The sequence below is a fragment of the Fusarium redolens genome (assembly GCF_020744475.1).
Source record: "Fusarium redolens strain MPI-CAGE-AT-0023 chromosome Unknown BKA55scaffold_12, whole genome shotgun sequence".
Lineage (NCBI taxonomy): Eukaryota > Fungi > Ascomycota > Sordariomycetes > Hypocreales > Nectriaceae > Fusarium > Fusarium redolens.
In genome coordinates, this window is record NW_025763675.1 from 384,428 (window position 1) to 406,242 (window position 21,815).

Genomic DNA, 21,815 nt, shown 5'->3' on the forward strand with positions numbered 1-21,815 from the left:
CAAACTTCGTTAGCGAAGGTTTTTGCGCAGCTTCGCGAAGCTGGCGAGGTGAGAATGTGAGCTATATAAGATACTCAAAGTAGGTGTAGCTGGGCGTAAGTCACAATCTTTGGATGTTTGGAAGAAAATAACGAGGCTGAAGGCCTGGGGCTGGCGCACGATCCGTCGCTCAAAGCTCTAGCGCTTGTAACCACAGCACCAAGAAGCAGGGTGCCCCAAAGTAAGATACCTTAGGTAAATGCCACATGCACCGCCACACTTACTTGCAGGGTCCACTCTCATGGCAAGGCTGCTCTACCTACACCAACATCCATCATCACAGCTATTGAAGTCAAGAAGCATCTGCAGTACCTTGTCGCGCACAATCACCCGTTCTGATAAACTCGAGATCTTGCCGACTCATCTTCGAAACACGTAATTAGTAAAGGTCACAAGACAATGCGACCAGGCGCCAGAAACACTGTGGAGCGGCTCGACAGGCCGAGCGCCTACTACCAGAACCGCGTATGGTATCTGCCCACGCTTTTCAAAGCACTTATTGACACCATGCTAGAACAAGAGGAGACGCGATCGCGATGACGATCATAATGACCAACCTGCAGAGCCCCAGGCTGACCCTCTAGCCAACGCCACAACACTCTATGTCGGCAACCTGTATGTTTTCCTTACTGCAATGCTGATAATACCACACCAATCAATCACATAAGGCTGACTTTCATCTCACCAACAGATCCTTCTACACAACCGAAGAGCAGGTCTATGAACTTTTCGCAAAGTGCGGCGAGATCAAGCGCCTGGTCATGGGTCTCGACCGCTTCAACAAAACGCCTTGCGGTTTCTGCTTTGTTGAGTACTACACACACCAGGACGCCCTCGACTGTCTAAAGTACATTGGCGGCACCAAGCTTGACGAGCGCATCATCCGTACCGATCTGGATCCCGGCTTTGAAGAGGGACGTCAATATGGCCGTGGCAAATCTGGTGGTCAAGTTCGCGACGAGTACCGTGAGGACTTCGATGAGGGCAGAGGAGGTGTTGGCAGAGCGATACAAGCAGATGAGCGAGACGAGTACGCTGAGGGGAAGTAGTTGGGCAGTAGGGAAGCGGCGGTTGTCCCTAACGTGTGATTAGGGACTCGATACCCTTAGATTTTCAAACACATAGCATTCGATATTTGGGAAAATAGCTGCATTCCCTCTTCTATGTGCATATATGGTATTTCTTTCCTTGTTTTCTATCCCAATGTATACCACTGGTCTGCTCCTTCACCAACATCCGAGACTGTCTCCAAAGCCATTCGGTTTGTATCATATCGGAAAAAGTTGTCGTAACATTGCCTCTCAAGTTCGTAGTTGAAACATAGGTGTTGTACATAGATCCCAATGCGGATCTGCCTGCAATTCCCGCCATGGGATGAATACGCCGTTCTCCGATCGATCCTCAACTCTCGATTGTCCTGCTCCTCCAATTCTGTATAATCGCCTTTTTAGTAACCAGGAGGATTGATTCGTTGGGATACCCTTGTCCACTTGGGCAGCTCTGTGCAATTGTCAGTATTGTAATCCGGGCAATTGGGTGGTCTGAGCAGAGTGACATACTGTGAATGCCCTTGCGGTAACGCTTAGCTTTGCGGTCAAACATGGTGTATTTGTCCTTTGGAAGCATCTCCGCCTCGGTGGGCATCTCGGCCTTCCATCGCTCAAGAGCCTCGAGGGTCTGTCCCTTCTTGGCGAGAGCGGCATCAACGGTTGCTACAACATTGTCGACAGCTCGGAGGCGAAGTCGGTGGCGGCGTTTCTGGAATTTGGACAACCGCCAGGGTATCTTCCAAAGAAGACCACTTGAGAGAGGATTTGTGATGCGGAATGCGCCGAACATTGTCGAGTATCGTTGCGGGTTGGGGACACAACCAGAGGAGTGTTTTGGTGATTGTCGAATGAACGTCAACTTTTTCCCGGTAACTGGGCGCCTGTTGAGCCGCGCAGACGCTTAGCGCAGGAAAGCTGGTTGGCTGCATTGGCGGCGAAGCTTAGCGGAACATTGTGAGAGCCGGACACGGGCTATGGGCGGCGTCTCAGTGGGGAGTGTAGGTACTCCAGCAGGGGAGCTTTAGCTAGAGCAGTGCAGCATTCATTCATTCCGTTCATTATACGTAGGGCATGCGACAACATCGACGTGACGCCTCCAAAGCTTTGAACAAATCGCCTCTACTCAGCGAAACCAAAGGATATTGTTAGACCGCGGTCGATGCAGCACACGGCACCATGAGTTACTACTTCGCCATTGTCGGCACTCAGGACAACCCTCTATTCGAGCATGAGTTTGGCACCTCTAAACAGGGCGGTGACGGCCAGTCGCGCTTTAGTGATCAAGTCCGCCATTTGAACCAGTTCATCTTACATTCGAGTCTTGATATTGCAGAGGAGGTCCAGTGGTCACATGGACAGATGTGAGTTGTACCTACACATTCGAAGAGGGTGGTTTTGGAGCAGACAAGGGGTTGCACATGGCCGATTCAAAGAAAGATGGCACAACGCGACATAATACTAAACTCTGTTTCTTATACAGGTATCTCAAGTGTATTGACAAGTTCTTCAACAACTACATATCATGCTTCGTCACCGCCGGCAACGTCAAGTTTCTCCTGCTCCATCAACCCATCATCCCGACAGGCACATCATCACGGTCATCAACTGCCATCGGGGCTAATCCCACAAGCCCAGCTACTGAAGAAGCCATCAAAATGTTCTTTACGGAAGTTTATGAGAATTGGGTCAAGGCCATCATGAGTCCCTTCTATCGCGCCAACATGGAGGTGCGTAGCCCTATCTTCAGAACGAGGGTAGCGGCAGCGGGGAGGAAATACCTTTAAATGTTGACAGGAAAGTTACGCATCTTATGATACCATGTTTGCATCTCAATACAATAGACAGTAAATCTGATGTTCGCATCTTGATACGGGTGCCCAAGTGCTCTATTGTACTAGCGGTAAGGTGCAGGCAGACCATAAATCACAGGTGGAGAGCATATGCCTGGATGATGAAGTATTATCAAGTGATCAATGTTAAATGTGGTATTCATTTCGCAAGGTCGTCTTCCATGACGCCTATGGTAATATCATATCCGTTTCCCCAACGCCTTAGTCAAATACATCCATCCCAGTGTCTGTAAAAGGTGCAACTGTATAATCCTTCTCAAAAGCGAACCATCAAGCAAGGCAGAAAGTCGCTTAACCACCGAAACCGTAGAGGGTACGTCCCTGTCGCTTGAGAGCGTAGACGACATCGAGGGAGGTGACGGTCTTGCGCTTGGCGTGCTCAGTGTAGGTGACAGCGTCACGGATGACACCCTCAAGGAAGGTCTTGAGAACACCACGGGTCTCCTCGTAGATCACTAGGTAGATAGTTAGCATCTTCAGAATATGCAAATACACTGCTGTAGTAGACTTACTAGCAGAAATACGCTTGACACCGCCACGACGAGCGAGACGTCGGATAGCGGGCTTGGTGATACCCTGAATGTTGTCTCGCAAAATCTTTCGGTGACGCTTGGCACCACCCTTGCCGAGGCCCTTGCCGCCCTTGCCACCTGATATGAAGCGTTAGTATATGTTGACAAGCGAGGCTTATGGAGTTGAATGCAATTCATCAACGCGTCAGCATGATCATCACCGACGACCATGCATCGACACGAAGTGAGGCATCAAAAAATAAAAGGTACTTACGTCCAGTCATGATGATAGATAAAAGTGATAAAGTGTTGATGAAAAGAGATGAATGGGGCGCGTTATCGCGATGTTGTAGATGACGTTGAGACGCGTTGAAGATGCGGAGTGAGAAGAGTGGAAGGGGAAAGAAACGCTGCGGGGGGCGAGAAGGGGAGAAATAAATACGTGTAGGCAATCAGTAAAAAACAACAAGTGTAGGTGCCAAAAATCACTGCTGAATTGCGGGCAGGATCAGTGAAAAAATGGGCACCGAAATTCGCTGTAATTGAAGCGCTTTGCCGTTTTCGGATGCCCGCGTGAGAGCTGCTGTGGTTCGATTTTTTGATTGGCTGGTAACTCAGATCACTCCCGTCATGCCAGGTCCAGCTGTAGCCAGAATTTAGAGGTGGGGAGTGGGTCAGTTGTTTGAGGACGAAATGCCCAAGCCATGATAACTCTTTGGTTTAAAACTGCTCAAATGATATAGCATTTGAGCAACTTGGTGATCAGTTTGTTTGCCTTGCTTGTATGCAGATACATGTGATAGAGCAATTAGGACTTCGATATAAGTTTACATAGTGAGGGTGCGTAAGGCTCTTGTTGCATTAGTAGGTAGGTAGGTTGTTTTATCAACCCACCTGAATAGCCTCATCACGGCACACCAAGTCTACCAAAATGCGACTTCACTACAATAATGGGCTCAACCCTTTTACTCTGATTATCAGGGTATCTATCATCAACTCGCCGCATCTCTAAATGCCTATTCCCGTAATGTACAGGTACTACAACGCGTGGATGTATGCTGCTCATGCTACATATACACAAAGCGAAGTCGCTTTTTCCATTTGCACAGCACGCATGAGTCAGGCCGCTCAAGAAGCCTATTCATGCCAGAAAACGCCGATGCCATGCCCATGCTCTCGTAACAAAGTCAACTGTAGCGCCGACCGCCGGTCCTCATCCCATATATCCGACCCTCGCAATACGAATCAGTGCAATACGAATCATTGCCACCACATCCCATATACTTCATTATGCCGATCGTCCCAAAATCAAGGCTACCAAACGCAAGTGCAGACTCGTTAAAATCGCAATGTTCATTACAATCATCACATCATCGAGTCGTCCATCTCCACGTCGTCCTCGAAACTCTCAATTGCTTCTTTGATCTGTTGGCTTGCCTGTTTTATTGTCAGTATGAACGCCACGCAATTGTGAGAGGTTCCACTGGCTTACCTTGGGATCCAGGGCAAGGGCAATAGTAAAGTGACGCACTGAGAGCTGCTTTTCGCCCATGCTTCTATACAGTTTGCCGAGGAGGAAGTGAACTGTCGCCTCATCTGGCGCCAAATCCTTGAGTATCATCAACTCCTTTTGCGCCGCATCTAGTTGACCAACAGCAAGCAATGCTCTGGCCTTCTTGTATCGGGTTTGGGCTGCACGAGGTGCGAGGTCAACTGCTTTGCTATAAGCTTGCAGAGCAGGCATTATTTGCTTCTGCTTCTCTAGCACCGTTCCAATGCAAGTTATCAGCACTGCATTGTTGGGGTTGATGCTCTGGGCTGCATGGAAGTGCGTGTACGCCTTATCGTAAGCGCCGAGACGTTCCTGGACCCTTCCTATGCCGTAGTAGGCATTGTAGTGGCGCCGGTCGGCTGATATTGCTTGACGATATGCCGTGAGTGCCTTATCATATTCTTCGTTGGTAACGTGCTCATGTCCTTGCAGGGTGAAAGCATATGCGAATTTGGGGTCCAATTGAGTGGCTCGCTTGAAACACTTAAGTGCTTGTTCATGGTCGCGTGCCAATGACCAGGCATTGCCTAACGCACACCAAGCCTGCGGTGAAAGCCATGCAGAATCAACCAGCTCATGTGCGAGGAAAGACAGGTCTGTCTCCCGCCTTAGATGCCAGAGAACTGTAGAGTATACCTCCATATCCTCGAGTCGTGAGGGCGCTTGTACACGCATCTTCCGGAAGAACTTCTCAGCCTCAGCATATGAAGCCTGCTCAAAGTGAGCTCGACCCATCTGTGCCAAAACCCACGGTGTGTTTTGATGAGACATCGGAAGAGATTGAAAATGCTGAAGGCTCTCGGTGCATTGGAACTGGGATAATGAGTAGTATCCGTTTGCAAGCTTCTTGACGAGATCGAGCAGCCATCTAAGTCCTTCTTCGAGCCTTTGAGCATCAAGCTCCGATGTCTTGTGCACAGGCGGTGGAGGGGGGATCTCCTTGGCTTTTGGTAGCTCGCTGTGGTCTAAATCGGCTTGTGCTTCTTCGAGAGGTTTGCGATTACCACTAACCACGCGGCCAACACTAGAGCCACTTGATCCAGGTCGAACGATTCGAGAAATTGGGGGCCTAGCCTTCTTCAACTCCCTGACGGCCGAAGTTCCCATACCGGTCGCGCCTGAGTTTGCTTTGGACGATGGTCTAAACATGTTGAGTCTTGCACTACGTCGAGTTGTCGCTGGCTCTTCTGAGTTTGTCGTTCGCTGTGCTGGGTGTCCCGATACAGTCCGTTTTCTTTCCGCCGCTGGTATGGACGATCGCAACGATGCTGAGGGTGCGGCGTTAGACGCATCGGTCATCACATTTTCTGTTGATTGTTCTTGGTGCCCCTTGTCTTGCGCCCTTGTGCGTCGAGATCCTATGCGATAATTCATTCGTGGGGGTGCCTCCTGCGCCTGGTCGATAGCTTGGGCATGCCGTGTCCTTCGAGGTGGAGCCTGAGGAGGCTCATGAGAATGGCCGATGCGAGAGGATGTCGTAACCGAAGATATCGTACCTGGAGGTGTCTCCATGCCGTCGAAACCAGAGCTGCTGTTAGTCGATGTCGCATAGCGCATGCGTCCCTCTTGGATCTTCTGCATGAATTCGCTCTTATCGACTTCCTGGCCAGAGTCGCCGTTAGTAACCTCATGGGTGGTGGGGGAATGACTAGAGCTAAACGGATCGCTCGCAACATCCATTGTAGCATTTCGTTGCGACTTCTTCATAGGGATATCTGGAGCGATTGGTACAGATCCTTCTCTTGATATTGAAGGGCTTGTTTCCACATCGAAGCTATGGACTAGCGTATCGTTGGTTTTGAAAACGTTGGGTACACGGACGGTGACGCCGAGGTCGCAGAGAGCTGCGAAAGCGTCCCACATGAAAGGATTCAGCTGAAGAGCTTCTTCAAAACAAGCAACAGCCTTCTTCTTGTCGTCATATGCGCGATGGAGTCGTCCTAGAAGACAAAGAACTGCAGGCGCATCGGGAAGAGCGGTTCTAGTGGTTGCGCTGTGCTTCCCTAAGCTGCATTTCGATGCCCAGAGACTTCGGGCTTTCTCCAAGGCGGAGATGCCATCCTTATATCGCTCGAGAGCCAGACATGCTTGAGCAAAGACCCAAGCACATCCCAGATGAACGCCACGGTATCCTATAGGTTTGCCAACGTCGTAAGCTGAGCGAAAGTTACCGAGTCGCAAGTGGCATAGCGCATAGAGGTATGTAGACTCGCTGGACCGGGGATCCTGCGCCAGCAAACGTTCGGCGAAGAATAGGCCGTTGTGATAGGAGGCATTATCGAGATGATAGTATATCACTTGTCTTAGGAGGCCACTGGTGACCGTCGGAGTGGGCGCCATACTGAGTGTTGCTGTCCAGCGACAAGGCTTGAGAAGGATGTTTGGGGGTTCGGACGGTGATCGCGCTGACGGAGTTGCCTAACGACGTGTTCTTGCCATGAGACGATCGATGGATAAGATTAGAATAAAATGATTCAATGGGAATAGACCCGTCGGTTCGCGACCAACACAATGGTCTTCTTGACCAAACAGTTGTTTATTGTCGTGCTAAGCCGTTCGCGTGAGTGGCGGGGACCAGCCAAGTCGAAAGAAAACAAAGCAGCCGTGGGTCAGTCGCTGGGCGGTCGCAGTGGGTATCAGTGTCGTAAACAAATTAATGATTAATAAAACAACAAAGAGATGCAGAGCGCGAGCCAATTCTGTCGATTCAATGTAGCTTTTTTTATGTCGCAGCCTAGGAAAGGAGCAAGAGGCGAGTCGTTAAAGGCAAGCAAGTGTCGATGGGCTCGCAACCTTTGGTGAATGGGAACGGTGGGTCCTAACGAGCGAGCGAGAGAGCGAGAATTGTTGATGAAGACGGGACTGAAGGAAGCTCAAAAGTATAGAAGGGATGAAGAAAAAGAAGAAACTTCCCTGCTACCAGCTAATACGACTTCGATATGAGTTACTCATGGTATTAGACGGGTTGCAAACTCAGCCTGACCTTAGGGGATGCGGTAAGTAGTGGAAGGTGCAGTGAACGTTATGACCGTGCTTGCGTGAAACAGGCCTTGAATGTTTGGTGGTGACGGATTGGCCAAGCGCGCGGTACCTGCCTGGCGTGACTGAAATGATCTGATTGGCTCAGGGTTGCGCCTAGCAACCAGCCACCAAGTATATCTACCTGCATTCACTCATAAACCAGGCGTGATCTCAAGTACCGAGACCATTTTGTCTTGGTCCTTCCAGCCACTGAGATTTCGCAGTTGGTACTATCCATACCTGCAGACTGTCTCCTCTCAGCCAATTCGATGGTACGGTACCTAGGTATGAATAGCAGGTATCCGTACCTAGGTCAAAAGAAATTCTTTTGATGCCGATGCCTCTGAAGCAAGGTCTTTCTATGTCAGTTTGTTCATACCTTGGTTTCCTTTTTTTTCTTTTTTTAAGATTCTCAATTCATAGTGAGCGATCATCTCCACTACCAATGCATGCTGGTTAGACACATGGATACTTTGCTTTGTCCATAGCTCCTGGGCAAGAGCGAGTTATATGCTGTTCGCAAAACGTGCCGAGTCAAAGTCAATATGTCAGACAACACACAACAATATCATGATCTTCATAGTTTTGAATGGTAGAACACGAGGTTCCCAGAGATTCATTAATCATAACTGAGTATCTTATATCCACCACTCTTGCTGTGAGCAAGATCTTGATGTTCCCATCATTCCCTTCCTTCACAATGCCAGGACGAAGCCGAGCATCTCGACCACTGACTAGGACAGTGTCCACATTTAAGCAGCAATGGTGACCTCAACCTCAACACCGGCCTCGACTGTAACACGGTTAGACTCTGTTCCAATATTCTCAAACGGCGGGATCCCTTACTGTTGACGATGACGGACTTGACAACCTCGGTGGGGGCGTGGAGGTCGATAAGGCGCTTGTGGACGCGGAGCTCGTAGGAGTCCCAGGTCTTGGAACCCTCACCACAAGGGGTCTTGCGGGTGGTGATCTTGAGGTTCTTGGTGGGCAGACGGACGGGGCCCTTGATGGTGAGGCCCTTGCTGCGGGCACGCTCAATGAGCTCAGCGCTGACCTTCTCGAGAGACTGGACCTTTCGGCTGGTCAGGGTGATTCGGATACGGTGGCTCTTCTATTGGAGGGGTTAGCATCGTGCCAGAGGTTTAAATTCGCGGTGGTATCGACGTACGGGAGCATCACCGACGTCCTTCTCGTTCTTCTGGTGAGACATTGTGAGTGGCTGTCAAGACTCGGCAAAGGTGACTGCAACGGTAACGTGATGACGGCCTGGGAGGGATGAGGGATTGATTCCTTTGTTGAAGAAGTGTTTAGTTGACGATTAAGCCCCAATTAACAAAAAGTTGTGCGCTTATCGCTTATCGCTAATTCCCCCCACCTCAAGTCACGTGATGAGCTAGCCCAGACTGAAGTCCTGTAGTCCAATTCCAAAGCGTCAAGCGTACCAAGTGGCTGAAGCTAAAATGTAACAAAAGCTGCATCAAACAGAATATCTTGGGACGTGAATTCGGAAAGCATAGGCACCAATACTCAAATTTCTTTTCTCAGTGTCTAATGCTTCTCATTTCGTAGTCTTGTAAGCTGTAGCAGTGCAACCTGCAACCCAAGTCACCAGCCCAAGGGAGGCACAGAAAACTTAGGTCCTTTTTTCCTAGATGACAAAAAGACTCAAATAAGTTTAGTATAACTTAGTGAGCCTTTAGACTAGCTAATTTTGATATCTTAGTTCTAAGGTCAGAAGTTTTCTTACTCCCCGAGGGTGGCTACTAAGGTAATCAGTGGTGGAGTTGCAAGCGCTCCCCTGTCATCAGCATCGTCATTCCACTTCTTCAGTTAACACTTGAACTTCATCGACCTAATAACCGCGTGCTCTCAACTACCACCACCTCGCGGTTAGAATTGTATCGACTTGAGCGTATTCCTTAGTACTCATATACAATGGCTCAGAAAGCGAAAAAGGACCGCGCCAAGTCCAACGCGGCGGCACTTAACAACCTACACATCGGTTCTCTTGTCGTCAACGTCCTCTTCCTTCTCTCCCACTTCCTGTTCCGCGCTCGCTCCATCTGGCTCTACGTTCTCCTTTCGGCGCCTGCACTCATCTGCGAGTATATTCTCGAGGCTTCCGGTCGACCGAAGTACGACCCGACTACGCGCGCCCTGCGTATCGCTGGTGAAGATCTGTCCTCTCCTGGTTTGACCGAGTACATGTTCGACGTCATCTGGGTTACCTGGGCTGCAGTAATCCTCGTCATTATCTTTGGAAATAAAGCTTGGTTTCTGTGGCTTATTCTTCCGGCATATGGCGTGTACCTGGGAAGTGGGCTACTTGGCATGGGAAAGCAGAAGATGGCTGAGTTCCAGGGAGCTGGCGATGGTGCTGGTGTAGCTCCCCAAGGGAATCGCAGAGCGCGTCGGGCTGCTTAAATTGTCCAGCCGTTATCGGAAGGATTAGATTTTTCCAGGCATTTTAAGTCTACTGGCTGTCTAAGGGTTCTGTTTCGGACGTTCCCCCGTCCAGCGTTCAAGGGTATCATCGTCCACATTGCGGACTAGAACATGAACATGTTCTAAAGCGCGCACACTTTGAAGGGCGACCCAATTCTTGAACCACAACACTTGGCTCTCTCCATCGGGGCCCAGGGCATTGATAAATGTCTTTTCGATAAATGACTGGACCAAAGCTCTACTCTCGGGTGTCATATCACCGGTCTCGGGGTCCGTAGGGATGGTTGTGCGCAACCATACGACAATGTGTCTGATATTAGGTTCCAATCCATAAGGCCAGTCATTGATCAAGATGCGGTAGTCTGAGGGGTCCTCGAAAGGGACTGTAGATCTTGGTGTGAATGGCGGGCTTCCCCATTCCCGAGGCAGGCGGTTTACAAGAAGATAATTCGTCATGGAGCCATATTCTGCTTTTGTCTCCGCGGTCCATGCCATGTATCGGCGAAGGTCAGAGGGCTTGCGCTTCAGTACAGAGAGGTTGTTCGTCCCTGTCCAATGTCAATGACTGGGCTTAAAACAGAGCAGAAATGCCGACTAGAAGATTAATTAGAGCTGCTTACTGATAATTTCCTTTAACTCATCCCAATCGTGTTTGTGAAACTCTTCATCAGTCTGCGAGAGAACCCATCTGTCGACTGCCGTCAGAGGGAAGGGCGCTTCTTCTGGGGGATTCTCACCCATCTTGCAGCAGGTTGTTGGGGATATGGAGAGTCTGAAAGATTTCCTCTGCCGGCTAAGATGGGGGGTTGATATCGATGCTCTAGTGCGTGCGTTTGTTACTTGTACCGGTATTATCAGAGATATAGCGCTAAAAGTTATGCTCAGGGAAAAGATGGTTCTGAACTCACAGGCTTGTATGGCCATCGTGGTGCTCATGCGGTGAGAAGTTGGCCCCAGCAGGCTTATGTCAGCGACGACGAAGCAGCGAGCCATCATCTTCACATGAATGAGAAAAATATCATTATATAAGTGCTACCGTTGAGTAGATGCAATTGCTTAGAGATAGGTCTCGGTAAGTGTCATCACATGTAAAGAGTGTCGCCTCTTATCAACCGTTAAGAAGCTGCGCGAGCCCAGAGTTTCAAACCCAGACTATTGGACCAACGCCAGCCCCTCCATCATCGATCTCATCTCTTCTTCAACGCGTCAGGGACGTTTATGATCTGCTCAAACTGAACCAATTGGAGCCATAAAATCACACTTTATAGCCGATAGCACTTTCGATCGTCGTTGCCACTAACACATTCACTTAGAGGGAGAAACCTACCCGTAACTCCCTTTCACACCTCACGAAACGCCTCTGCCATCAAGAAAAGACTTCCCTGTCATGATCCTTGGTCCTATAAGCCTCGTTGACTGCGGAGTCTTTCTTATATTTCTTGCGCCTCAACTTATATGGCACGCTGGATTCTTTTTGACATTATTCACGGGTCTCAGGTCCTTACCGTTTCTCAGTTGGTTATCCCTCACTACATATCATGTCAGTCTAACTTATTTAACATAGTGATTCGACTTCCTTATGAGTTCATCACTGATCGTTACCTGACTCATTCAACTCGCCAACTTGCGTTTACTCAGACAGCTACTGTGTTTGAGGATCTTGTGATACGTTGTGTGCGCTATGCCTTCGCCAATATCCCCGCCAAGGTTGGGCGAGTCTTCTTCGGCAAACATGTTGCGTTACCATTTATTCACTGGCGCATGCTCCGTCATGGCTATATCAGATCTCCAGTCCACTATAGAGAATACAACATAGGAAAAGTTGGTTTTAACTACTCACTATGGCTGCTTTGAAACTGTGACTAACTGCAAGCAGGGAGATGTCCAAACAAAGGGCAGTTGGATTATGCATCAACCGGAACATCCTCCGGATTTCGTCCTTTACTATGCACACGGTATGTTCAGAACAATTACCAATCGTGTGTTCACATTGCTGATTATCACAAGGTGGCGGATTCTTGATGGGCTCAAGTTACTTTTACCTTGAATTCCTCATGGCCTGGCATCACCTCCTTGTTGAGGCTGGATTCAAAAACCCTGCAATATTTGCACTCGAGTACACATTGGTGCCTGATCAAGTTTACCCAAGGCAGGTCCTGGAGGCACTTGAAGGCTACAAGCATGTCCTTGAAGTCGTGCAAGACGCATCCAAGATCTGCGTTTCGGGAGATTCGGCTGGTGGCTCATTGGTTCTCAGCTTGTTGCTCGAGTTGGGCGCCCAGGCTGGCAATCAAGATAAGAAAGGCATCAAAGTCGACATCCGGGGCGTTCTCTCAGATGCGAATCCACCGCATCTGCCTCTCCCTCGTATGGCTACACTAATTTCACCGTGGATAACACTGATGTCCAACTTACACTACAGCTCGAAGAGTGATTTCCTGGACAAGCGAACATTGTGGAAATATGCAAATGAGTACGCAGGAGAGAACATGATCCAACAGCAACCGGCTTCCCCTGGTAACTGCGTCGATGAGAGGCTCTGGAGAGCAGCCAGTCCCGAACGAGGATACTTCATCATCTTTGGAGAAGAGGAAGTATTCGCGCCAGATATCGAAGAATTTCTCAAGCGGCAAGCCAAGATTGGGATTCAAGCTGAAGGGCAGAAATTCGACGGAGGAATACATGCGTGGCCGGTAGCCTCACTATTCCTATCCAGTACGGAGGAGAAGAGGCTGCAAGGACTTCGAACTGCTGTCAAGGAGATTAGAAGACGAATGCTTGAATGGGGTACACTGAATGAGGACAAAGTATAAAATCAGATTAGATCAAGTAAAAATTCATAGACGAGGCCTGTAGTTGGTGAATCAGGAACCATAGTACAAAACTCGGTTTCGTCCTCACCAGGCCTGCTCAGGGATTAAAGCTCAACGTGTATCATCACCAGGATGCAGAGGCAGAAGAGGATATGCAGGTAGAAAACAGTGGAACTCACCTGATAGAGAGAGATATATCTGCCTGCTGAAGTTCAAAGGTGACGTGTCCATAAGCCAGTAGATCAGTCACCGATGGGTGTTGTGGGTGCATCTCAACGATGGGAGCCTGAAGTGAGCGCCTAGGGCTGCCACAAGGCATCTAAGCCATGCCAGTCACTCTGGGATCTGAATCAGCGCTGCATTTCAGCACCCAGGAATGGGCTCCACCGGCGCGTAGGCGGCACATGCGGCTGATATTAGGCATATCTTGTAAAGCAGATAGTGTGAGCCATGTTTATGTTATGTTTGAGGCTGAACATGAAATGCCTGTGATGAGTCTCTGCTGAGGGACATGGCTAGCTCACAAGGAGACAACCAACATTACATCATGAGCTTCAAGATATGAATGAGCAAGTGAGTTGGAGAAAAGAGGAGTGAATAAGGTTACACGAAGCGCGTCTTGTCGACTAATAAGACTGCAGATGATAACTTACCCAAGAGTTGTGTCATTGATAAAACACGTAAAGCGTAAATGATATTGAATTACGGTGTGGGCCACACGTGGTAAGCACGTACGCATCCAGCTCGTTCCTGCCCTGAATGCATGGAAAGGTACCTCCCTAGGTGCATAACGTGGCGTGGGAAGGATCCCCCTGGATGGTTACCTTAGGTTCCTGTCGATTTGGAGGGATCAGCTTGAGACGCCGTCGTCTCTGATTTGAGGTTTGGGCGGAAGTCACTTTGTACCTACCTTAGGTAGAGAGCGAGTCCCCGCGTCCTGCGTCCAGTCGTGCATATAAACGCCCGGCATTCCCTCGTTTCCCCCGCCATTTGCCGCCGCCGTGTCGAAAACGATTGCCGACTAACTTCTGACGCTGACGTTAATAACGCCCCTAATAAACATTTGCGAAAGCGACTCATGGCCACAGTCTCAAGAAGCTTCACGTTACTCGCTTGTTTTTCAATCCTGGGGACCTAGGTTTATTTCACTATCCGTTGCACTCAAAGACTTACACCATCCTCATCTTGACTCTCTGAAACTCTCCCTGTCAACCAAGAACTCATCGGTCCACTCAAACAAGATAATCGATAATCTATCTACCTTTCAACGAAGTCGCCAGTTTCACATTACCTCCTGTTGGATCTCAACCCTTTTCGACTAAGGTACTCGGTCACTGACCTTCATTAAAGTACGTGAGGCTCAACACTTTCTGCCTTGTCGGCTTATACGCGCACCATTACTTTCCGAGCCTCATTTCACCCGCGCATTGTACAACCTCCAACAAGGGATTTTGTCGGGTGGCCATCTCAATAACAAGGGGTCTTACACACAGCCCCTGGCAACCCGCACCCCTCTTGCTGCACTGCAACCAACCGCTTCGATAGTTGAAAAGGTAGCTGTTTGTCTTCTTCTACTTGTCTACCAACCTCATCATTCTTATCCTACCAGCCTACATGTGGTGGCCATCCTGCATTATCCAGTTGTACTCCACCATCACGTCAATCAAATCATATCGTCATTCCCAACCCCAGTCCGAGATGGGAGCTCGAGCTTGCTGATTCGTGAGCTAAACCTCTTCTTCTTCTTACTCCCCCCTGTCTCCTTTGCGCACGCTTCTTATTAGCACCCGAACAAGTGTGAGCAGATCCGTCTTGTTGATTGGATTTGTTTGATATAAGAACACAACGTTCCTTCAGTTTAATCGCTTTGTTTCTCCCTGGACACCATATTACATGCATCATACTACTTGCTATTCTTGGATATCCACGCACCTTTGACTAACCAGCCATTCAAGCACAACAACTTGCACAAAGAAACAACTCGACTCATAAATCCAGATATTAAAATTTTATCTATCTTCGACATCCACAACTTGATTGCATTGTCTTTGGTCAAACAAAGTAACTTCTACAAACGTTCAGAGGCGCTACACCAAACTTATTCTGACACCCTTTCATCCTTCGTACTGGCTATTTTCAAATCACCCCACTGTTTCTTTCGACTGTACCGCCAAGCATTTACATTCTCCACAACACTATCAAAGACGGCCGAGTCGGATTTGCATTGCAACGGGTCTCTATTCGTTCACTGCTGGACAAAAACAATCTCATCCCGGCCGCTTCGGCGTGCAAGCCCCACCATAATCCTAATCATTCCGCTACAAGCACCGCAGACAAAAAAAAAAAAAAAAAAAAAACACATTTATTATGTCGACCGACGACAGCTATGCCCCAAAGTCTCCGGACCTCTCTTCTTTTTATTCAGGTGGCCCCACTCAGGAAGAGCTCCATCATCCACAACCCAACAGTCACTTTAGCCCGGGATACGAATATAAAGCAGAGTCCCCAACCTACACCAGATCTGCTTCCTTTTCTTCCTATGTTCCACCATCCCTAAACTTTAACAACAACAACAACGGCGGTACATCCGATTCTAAGTACCGGCCACAAGTCGACTACCAGCAAGCATCACAATTGAGATCTACAAAACCGGAATATCAATCTTACCGGTCGCGACATTCTTCAATCCAAGACCCCTACGTCTGTTATTCGCCAGACAAACGTCTGTCTCCTAATAACGGCTTTGAGGATACCTTTGCCCCTTCACATACACATCCACAACACCAAACTCCAGCGCGACCCGCGCCGTACTGCCAAGCCTACCCAGAACAGACTCCGCTTTCCAACGCGACTGCGTACGACACATCCTACGCCCCACCAGCGGGAACTGGTACAATAGAACGCGCTTCAACATTCGGTGCTATACCTTTTGCCACAGACATGCCTCCGCGCAAAGCTGCGCCGCCTGCGGCGCCCGCTATCGACCCATCCCCAGTCCGAACCAAATTTCCAACTGCCAGGATTAAACGAATTATGCAGGCTGATGAGGAAGTTGGAAAAGTTGCACAGCAGACCCCGATTGCTGTGGGCAAGGCTCTTGAGCTTTTTATGATTCAACTTGTCACAAAAAGCGCCGACGTGGCCAGGGAGAAGGGTTCCAAGAGAGTTACAGCACCGATGCTCAAACAGGTAGTCGAGACCGATGAGCAGTGGGATTTCCTTCGTGACATTGTCAGCCGCGTCGAGAACGAGAAGGAGGGTAGTAGATCAAAGGCCAAGCAGGATAGTTCAAGTGATGAGGAGATTGAAGAGCCCAAGAAGAGAACACGCGGCGGCAGAAGAAAGAAGGCGTCATGATGTGCTTTCAGTATGGGGTATTCTCTGTTGTCTTTGCAAGGTTTGGAATGCGTCATGAGGGATAATGATCAAATGGTAGGCGTTTGGGGGAACTCGTATCAAGCCGGAGTTTGGCGCATTGAAGACAATTCATCGCATGGCTTTTGGCATACTGGATATTTTAAACGTTTGCGCGCACTGGCGCGCTTGCGGGCTATTATAATATTGGTTGCTGGTGCTGCAAAGCATCTTGGCGAGTATATTAGCATAATTACACGGAAATCAAAGCGAAGGGACAGTGGCCAAAACTGTCACCTTGTTACTTACTGGCTACTACATTATGAGTTCTCCGTGTAGTTTGACTCTTGCTACCTGCCTCTTTGTAATTGTTATTGAACTATGTTGACGATCTAACAACGTGCCTCTTTATTTTTCAGGTCTGTGTAAGATACGATTAGAAGTGAGGTCTGAGACTATTGTGCAAAAACCGGGTGCTTTCCGTGTCTATCTCTCCATGATTTTGTTCCTCTACCGGTATCCTTCCTTGCGGCGTTAGCTGGGTCCGTGTTGATTCTTTTTCAACTTGAATCACAGCACAGGAGCAACGCTTCCTCCACGTTATAATCCATGGTCTACACATATATAATCAAGGAGATGAAATCAGCTGCCCCCTAACTCAATAAATTTTGAGGTATATAATAAGAAGAAATTTGAAAATAGAGGACCACTCTGTATTATCTTCAACCCAGACCGTATTGTTGACTTGATAGAAGCAAATAACTGAAGTCCAGACTGAGTATTATATTGCCGACGCGCCTACCCTAGAGCTTAGTAAATACCATTGACCACTGACGTAGGTGGAACTGACGTCAACATACCTCGTATTGAAATATGGCAATATCTAATATGAGATGGGAACTGAGTTACAGAGGTCGACAATTGACACAGAGCCTCATGACGGAGTATATCACAACTAGGTCTCCAGGCTCGGGCATGGGTTAATGAGTCGTTCTCAATGGGAAAATATGGAGAAGGAGGATGGCACTCCGAGTTGCTCAAAAGGGTCCATGCCCGGACTTGGACCATCCAGAGGTTAAGCTTTTGGTGTCAAGTTTGGTGTGCCTCTCCAATGAACTGTCCTGTGGTTGAAACATCAGCGCGGGATTATAAAGCAGATCAACAACTACAGAATCTGTCATCCTTTTCAAGATTGTATCAGGAGTGGCTCCAGAGTATTACAAAAATTAAGAATACCTCAAATTGCAACCCCTGGACCTCCCGCTCATAGGTACTCAGGGGTTCAATGAGCTTTCTCATTGGGCTATCGGAACGTTTGCATTTACTTCTCTGAGGTGAGAGCTCCTTAGCTTCCAATGCCAAGACCTGAGCTGTCCGCTCCGGCTCCCTAACATTATCCACTAATATCCGCAACCACTGCTGTAAATCTTCTGAAGAACAACCCATCCTCCACTGACTTGGGCTTGACGGTTTCGTCAACCTCGAACATCAACCAACTTGAAACCGTCGTCACTCTTGCAAATGGACCCTTGATTCCCTCTCCCTGCTGTCACGCCCGCTCTCCTGCCACGATATCCTGTATTCCTTCCTTCATTTTTATCTCAAACCCTAGATGACGAACCGCCAGCTGTCCCTTACAGGCGCTCGCTCCCCCGCGTGAACCAAAACCAAATGTCGTGGGACTTGCTTCAGAGGTTCCTCGAGTCCGACGTCTTCAACTCCAACCCCTTTCTCCCCGTCTCATACCTCTCGTGAGTCCCCTACAAACCCCCGCACATCCTACAGAAGCCGTCGATACTGGCCGCCATACACATTCATTATACCTCTTCATTCTCGCTTCTTCCGCCCGCTCCGACGTCGCCAATCGCTAATGCCACCTGTCGCGACAGCCGATACGCCGACCACGTGGGGATTCACTATGTTCTCTGCCAGAAGCTCCGCCAGTTTCCCTACGAGGATATTGAGTTCTTTCTACCGCAGTTATGTCACCTCATAATCAGCGTGCATAATGAGTCAATGGCTTTGGAGGAGTTTTTGTTGGACTTGTGCGAAGAATCCGTCACAGCTGCGCTGCTGGTACGTTTGATGATGATATTCAACCCACCCACAACCCTTTGAAGGATGGAATGCGCGAGCCACCGCGTCATGGGAATGTTGATCGACTGGGATACGGCAAAAAAGAAAACTGACAATTGCGTGCGCAGACCTTCTGGCTCTTTCAAACATACCTTCATGATCTCTCCTCGAATCCGCAATCCGACTCGTTTCAGACATGTCGCCGTGTCTACAATAAAGTTCAGCACATTGTGTTTGGACTTGCTGATACCGCTCGTCATGAGAAGATTACGGAAAACGTCCTCCCAGTCACGGTACTTTCTAGCTTTGTCCTTGCTAGTATTGCGCTGCCTATGTTCCCCCAATGGGCTGGCCCTCTCGCTGTCGCCCAAGCCCGCAAGCCTCAGCCCATCACCAATGAAACGCAGGAACCGAAGGAGAATCCTAAGCCCACGAGGGCTCGCACAGTTACCGTCGGAAACTCGCGATCGCGGCGTGTTCGAGATAATGGACGGACCTTCAGTGCGCCAGATCCTAAAGGGTCGAGAGACTCTTCGCCCAAGCCCGCGCGCAGTCCTCGACCGCCTTCGGTGATTATTCCGCCGCAAAGATCTAAGACACCAATTGGCACGACTCGACCGTCCGCTCTTGAGTTGAGATCACTGGAAGCTAAGCTTAGCACGTCATCTCTTCCACTACCATCTGCTCAACCTACAACCAGACCGACGACTCCAAACTCAGCAGGTAATGCGCAGCGCCCGGTCGATAACGCAACCCGACGGCATTCGCACCATGCAAAAGCAGTCCTTACTGTCAGTGACATGTCGCCAGTGCAAAAGACGAGACTTTTGAGACAGCATTATTTCAGGTCACAAACACAATTCTTGACGGCCTTGGAAGGCATCTCGAACCGATTAGTGTTGGTCCCTAAGCCTGCTCGAATGAGCGCATTGCGAGCAGAATTGGCTTTAATATCACAGGATCTACCTGCCGAGATTGATATTCCGGTCATTTGCCCCCCAACTCTGGTTAACGGATCGCCTGGGAAGAGCCGACATCACCGTATCGTTCGTGTGAACCCTGCCGAAGCGACAGTACTTAATAGTGCCGAGAAGGTTCCTTATCTGATCATGGTAGAGGTATTGAGGGATGATTTCTCTTTCGACCCTGACGCGCCTGAAAATGACCGACTTCTCAATAGCTTACTAGGAGGCAGCGCTCGCGCAAAGCGTATATTCGATCTTTCAGACTCTCCTCGCCTCTCCCCCACGGTAAAGGTGCCAGAGCCCATCTTAGACAGTGTCTTTGAACCTGCCTCCGGCGATCTGGGAAGCTCGCCACTTTTGAAGGGTATTGATGAGTCGCCAGTTAGAGTCTCTTCGAGGCCAGCACAGAACCATACTGCTCAGCGTCTGCCAAGCGGAGCTACAACATCGACCTCGACATTGGATTTGACAACGCCGCGGTCATCGGGCACAGGGACCTCACGGTCCAATAGTCCAGGACCTGTCTCACGAAGAATGACCATGCCTATTCAGCGAAGCGCACCAGCTGACCAGCCTGACTTCGGTGCCTTGGCCACACACATGCGAACTGCTTCTCAGATGCTTGCACAGTTGGAAGCCACCAGCGGAAAGCGTCCGAAGCAGGAAGTGGCTGCCATTAGAGCTAAGATCATAGCCAGCATGCAGAGTCTTGAGGAGAAGAGTTTCGATGTCGACGAGCAAGGTCCAACCTTTGACACAATTATCGCCAAAGCCAGCACAACGCCGATTCCCGTACACAACCCTGACTTGGAGGAAGACGTACAGATCGACCCGAACCTGAACGCTAGTGCAGGACGTGAGCGGATGGAGAACGATATCAAAACTGGTGGTGTCCAACGGCGTGGAGATCGCGATGACCCTAGTGCGGCCGTCTTTGGTGAGGCTTGGGAAGCTAAGAAGGAACGAATTCGCAAGTCATCGCCTTATGGTTGGATGAAGAATTGGGACCTGGTTAGTGTCATCGTCAAGACAGGAGCTGATCTTCGACAAGAGGCATTTGCCTGCCAGCTCATCGATGTGTGTCATAAAATTTGGGTTGATGCTGGCACTGATGTCTGGGTCAAACGTATGCGAATCCTAGTAACGGGAGAGTCTTCGGGCCTGATCGAAACCATCACAAGTGGCGTATCTCTCCACTCGCTGAAGCGAAGTCTAACGTTGGCCTCCGTTGAGTCTGGCCAGAACCCTCGTAACCGCATTGCGACACTGAGAGACCATTTTCTCAAAGCTTTTGGCAAGCCTGACAGCAAAGAGTTCCAGGCTGGCGTTGATGCATTCAAGAAGTCACTTGCAGCATACAGTATCATCTCTTACGTTCTCCAACTCAAGGACAGACATAACGGCAATGTCTTGGTGGACAGTGAGGGCCACATTATCCATATCGACTTTGGCTTTATGCTTTCCAATTCGCCTGGCTCAGTTGGGTTTGAGGCGGCGCCGTTCAAACTGACGCATGAGTATGTCGATGTTTTAGGTGGACCTCTTTCTCCTGATTTTGAAGACTACAAGAGACTTTGCAAGCAAGCATTTCAAGGCAAGTTACACCAAAAATACGATGTTAGAATTGTGCTAATATCGTGTTAAGCTTTGCGTCGCTCGGCAGACAACATTATTGACCTGGTAGCGATGATGGGACATGACTCCAAGATGCCTTGCTTTGCAGTCGGCATTGCTCAAGTTACAAATACCCTTCGACAGAGGTTTCAGCTTCATCTGAGCGCCGAAGAAGCGGAACACTTTGTTGATGATCTCGTTGCTAAATCATTTGGTAGTTACTACACTCGACTGTAAGTCAAACTCGCTCTGGGTTTTCAAATATCGTGTATTGACTTGTCTCAGCTATGACACATTCCAATATCGTACGCAGGGTATTTACTAGACAAGTTCAACACAGAAAAGACTTGTCAGGCAGGGAGTAGTTGATTTCAATGCATAAGAGAAAAAATAAAAAATCAAGAGCTAGGAGTAGCATTGGGATAATTCGGGGGCATAGGAGATGGCGTTGCGGATGATAGACATGGCTGAATAGCCGAATCACTTACTGATGCGAGTTTTATATGACAACTGATGAATTGT

At 49.0% G+C, this 21,815-nt stretch overlaps 11 protein-coding genes across 11 annotated transcripts; 6 read left to right on the forward strand and 5 right to left on the reverse strand.

Moving 5' to 3' along the window:
• The first annotated feature begins 310 nt into the window (after window positions 1-310).
• Window positions 311-1,191, forward strand: BKA55DRAFT_574547 (uncharacterized protein). Its single transcript, XM_046193312.1, has 3 exons — window positions 311-504; window positions 554-654; window positions 731-1,191. Exons 1-3 carry the CDS (start codon window positions 439-441, stop codon window positions 1,086-1,088), a joined length of 525 nt encoding a protein of 174 aa, XP_046046840.1. The 5' UTR covers window positions 311-438; the 3' UTR covers window positions 1,089-1,191.
• Window positions 1,192-1,193: 2 nt separating this feature from the next.
• BKA55DRAFT_647990 (mitochondrial ribosomal protein L31-domain-containing protein) lies at window positions 1,194-1,996 on the reverse strand. The gene is made up of 2 exons (XM_046197240.1): window positions 1,599-1,996; window positions 1,194-1,539 (listed from the first exon to the last, which is right to left on the reverse strand). The coding sequence occupies exons 1-2, from the start codon at window positions 1,876-1,878 to the stop codon at window positions 1,487-1,489; spliced, it is 333 nt and encodes a 110-aa protein (XP_046046841.1). The 5' UTR covers window positions 1,879-1,996; the 3' UTR covers window positions 1,194-1,486.
• Window positions 1,997-2,264: 268 nt separating this feature from the next.
• Window positions 2,265-2,872, forward strand: BKA55DRAFT_516838 (cis-golgi transport protein particle complex 20 kDa subunit; the record flags this gene model as incomplete). The annotated part of the gene is made up of 2 exons (XM_046188122.1): window positions 2,265-2,449; window positions 2,569-2,872. The coding sequence occupies 2 exons, from the start codon at window positions 2,265-2,267 to the stop codon at window positions 2,870-2,872; spliced, it is 489 nt and encodes a 162-aa protein (XP_046046842.1).
• A 357-nt stretch (window positions 2,873-3,229) lies between these two features.
• Window positions 3,230-4,667, reverse strand: BKA55DRAFT_595791 (histone H4; the record flags this gene model as incomplete). Its single annotated transcript, XM_046195854.1, has 3 exons — window positions 3,230-3,393; window positions 3,451-3,588; window positions 4,655-4,667. 3 exons carry the CDS (start codon window positions 4,665-4,667, stop codon window positions 3,230-3,232), a joined length of 315 nt encoding a protein of 104 aa, XP_046046843.1.
• A 148-nt stretch (window positions 4,668-4,815) lies between these two features.
• On the reverse strand, window positions 4,816-7,342 carry BKA55DRAFT_692515 (uncharacterized protein; the record flags this gene model as incomplete). Its single annotated transcript, XM_046199790.1, has 2 exons — window positions 4,816-4,887; window positions 4,943-7,342. 2 exons carry the CDS (start codon window positions 7,340-7,342, stop codon window positions 4,816-4,818), a joined length of 2,472 nt encoding a protein of 823 aa, XP_046046844.1.
• A 974-nt stretch (window positions 7,343-8,316) lies between these two features.
• On the reverse strand, window positions 8,317-9,365 carry BKA55DRAFT_574556 (ribosomal protein S10 domain-containing protein). Its single transcript, XM_046193313.1, has 3 exons — window positions 9,195-9,365; window positions 8,870-9,137; window positions 8,317-8,816 (listed from the first exon to the last, which is right to left on the reverse strand). Exons 1-3 carry the CDS (start codon window positions 9,234-9,236, stop codon window positions 8,776-8,778), a joined length of 351 nt encoding a protein of 116 aa, XP_046046845.1. The 5' UTR covers window positions 9,237-9,365; the 3' UTR covers window positions 8,317-8,775.
• Window positions 9,366-9,961: 596 nt separating this feature from the next.
• Window positions 9,962-10,450, forward strand: BKA55DRAFT_517578 (uncharacterized protein; the record flags this gene model as incomplete). The annotated part of the gene is made up of 1 exon (XM_046188197.1): window positions 9,962-10,450. The coding sequence occupies one exon, from the start codon at window positions 9,962-9,964 to the stop codon at window positions 10,448-10,450; it is 489 nt and encodes a 162-aa protein (XP_046046846.1).
• Window positions 10,451-10,510: 60 nt separating this feature from the next.
• On the reverse strand, window positions 10,511-11,212 carry BKA55DRAFT_595794 (uncharacterized protein; the record flags this gene model as incomplete). Its single annotated transcript, XM_046195855.1, has 2 exons — window positions 10,511-11,019; window positions 11,092-11,212. 2 exons carry the CDS (start codon window positions 11,210-11,212, stop codon window positions 10,511-10,513), a joined length of 630 nt encoding a protein of 209 aa, XP_046046847.1.
• A 381-nt stretch (window positions 11,213-11,593) lies between these two features.
• Window positions 11,594-13,485, forward strand: BKA55DRAFT_574565 (Alpha/Beta hydrolase protein). Its single transcript, XM_046193314.1, has 3 exons — window positions 11,594-12,292; window positions 12,348-12,426; window positions 12,479-13,485. Exons 1-3 carry the CDS (start codon window positions 11,927-11,929, stop codon window positions 13,282-13,284), a joined length of 1,251 nt encoding a protein of 416 aa, XP_046046848.1. The 5' UTR covers window positions 11,594-11,926; the 3' UTR covers window positions 13,285-13,485.
• A 2,134-nt stretch (window positions 13,486-15,619) lies between these two features.
• Window positions 15,620-16,956, forward strand: BKA55DRAFT_574570 (uncharacterized protein). Its single transcript, XM_046193315.1, has one exon. It carries the CDS (start codon window positions 15,652-15,654, stop codon window positions 16,639-16,641), a length of 990 nt encoding a protein of 329 aa, XP_046046849.1. The 5' UTR covers window positions 15,620-15,651; the 3' UTR covers window positions 16,642-16,956.
• A 1,353-nt stretch (window positions 16,957-18,309) lies between these two features.
• Window positions 18,310-21,530, forward strand: BKA55DRAFT_516911 (kinase-like domain-containing protein; the record flags this gene model as incomplete). The annotated part of the gene is made up of 4 exons (XM_046188129.1): window positions 18,310-18,389; window positions 18,528-18,714; window positions 18,843-21,200; window positions 21,387-21,530. 4 exons carry the CDS (start codon window positions 18,310-18,312, stop codon window positions 21,528-21,530), a joined length of 2,769 nt encoding a protein of 922 aa, XP_046046850.1.
• Window positions 21,531-21,815: the final 285 nt, after the last annotated feature.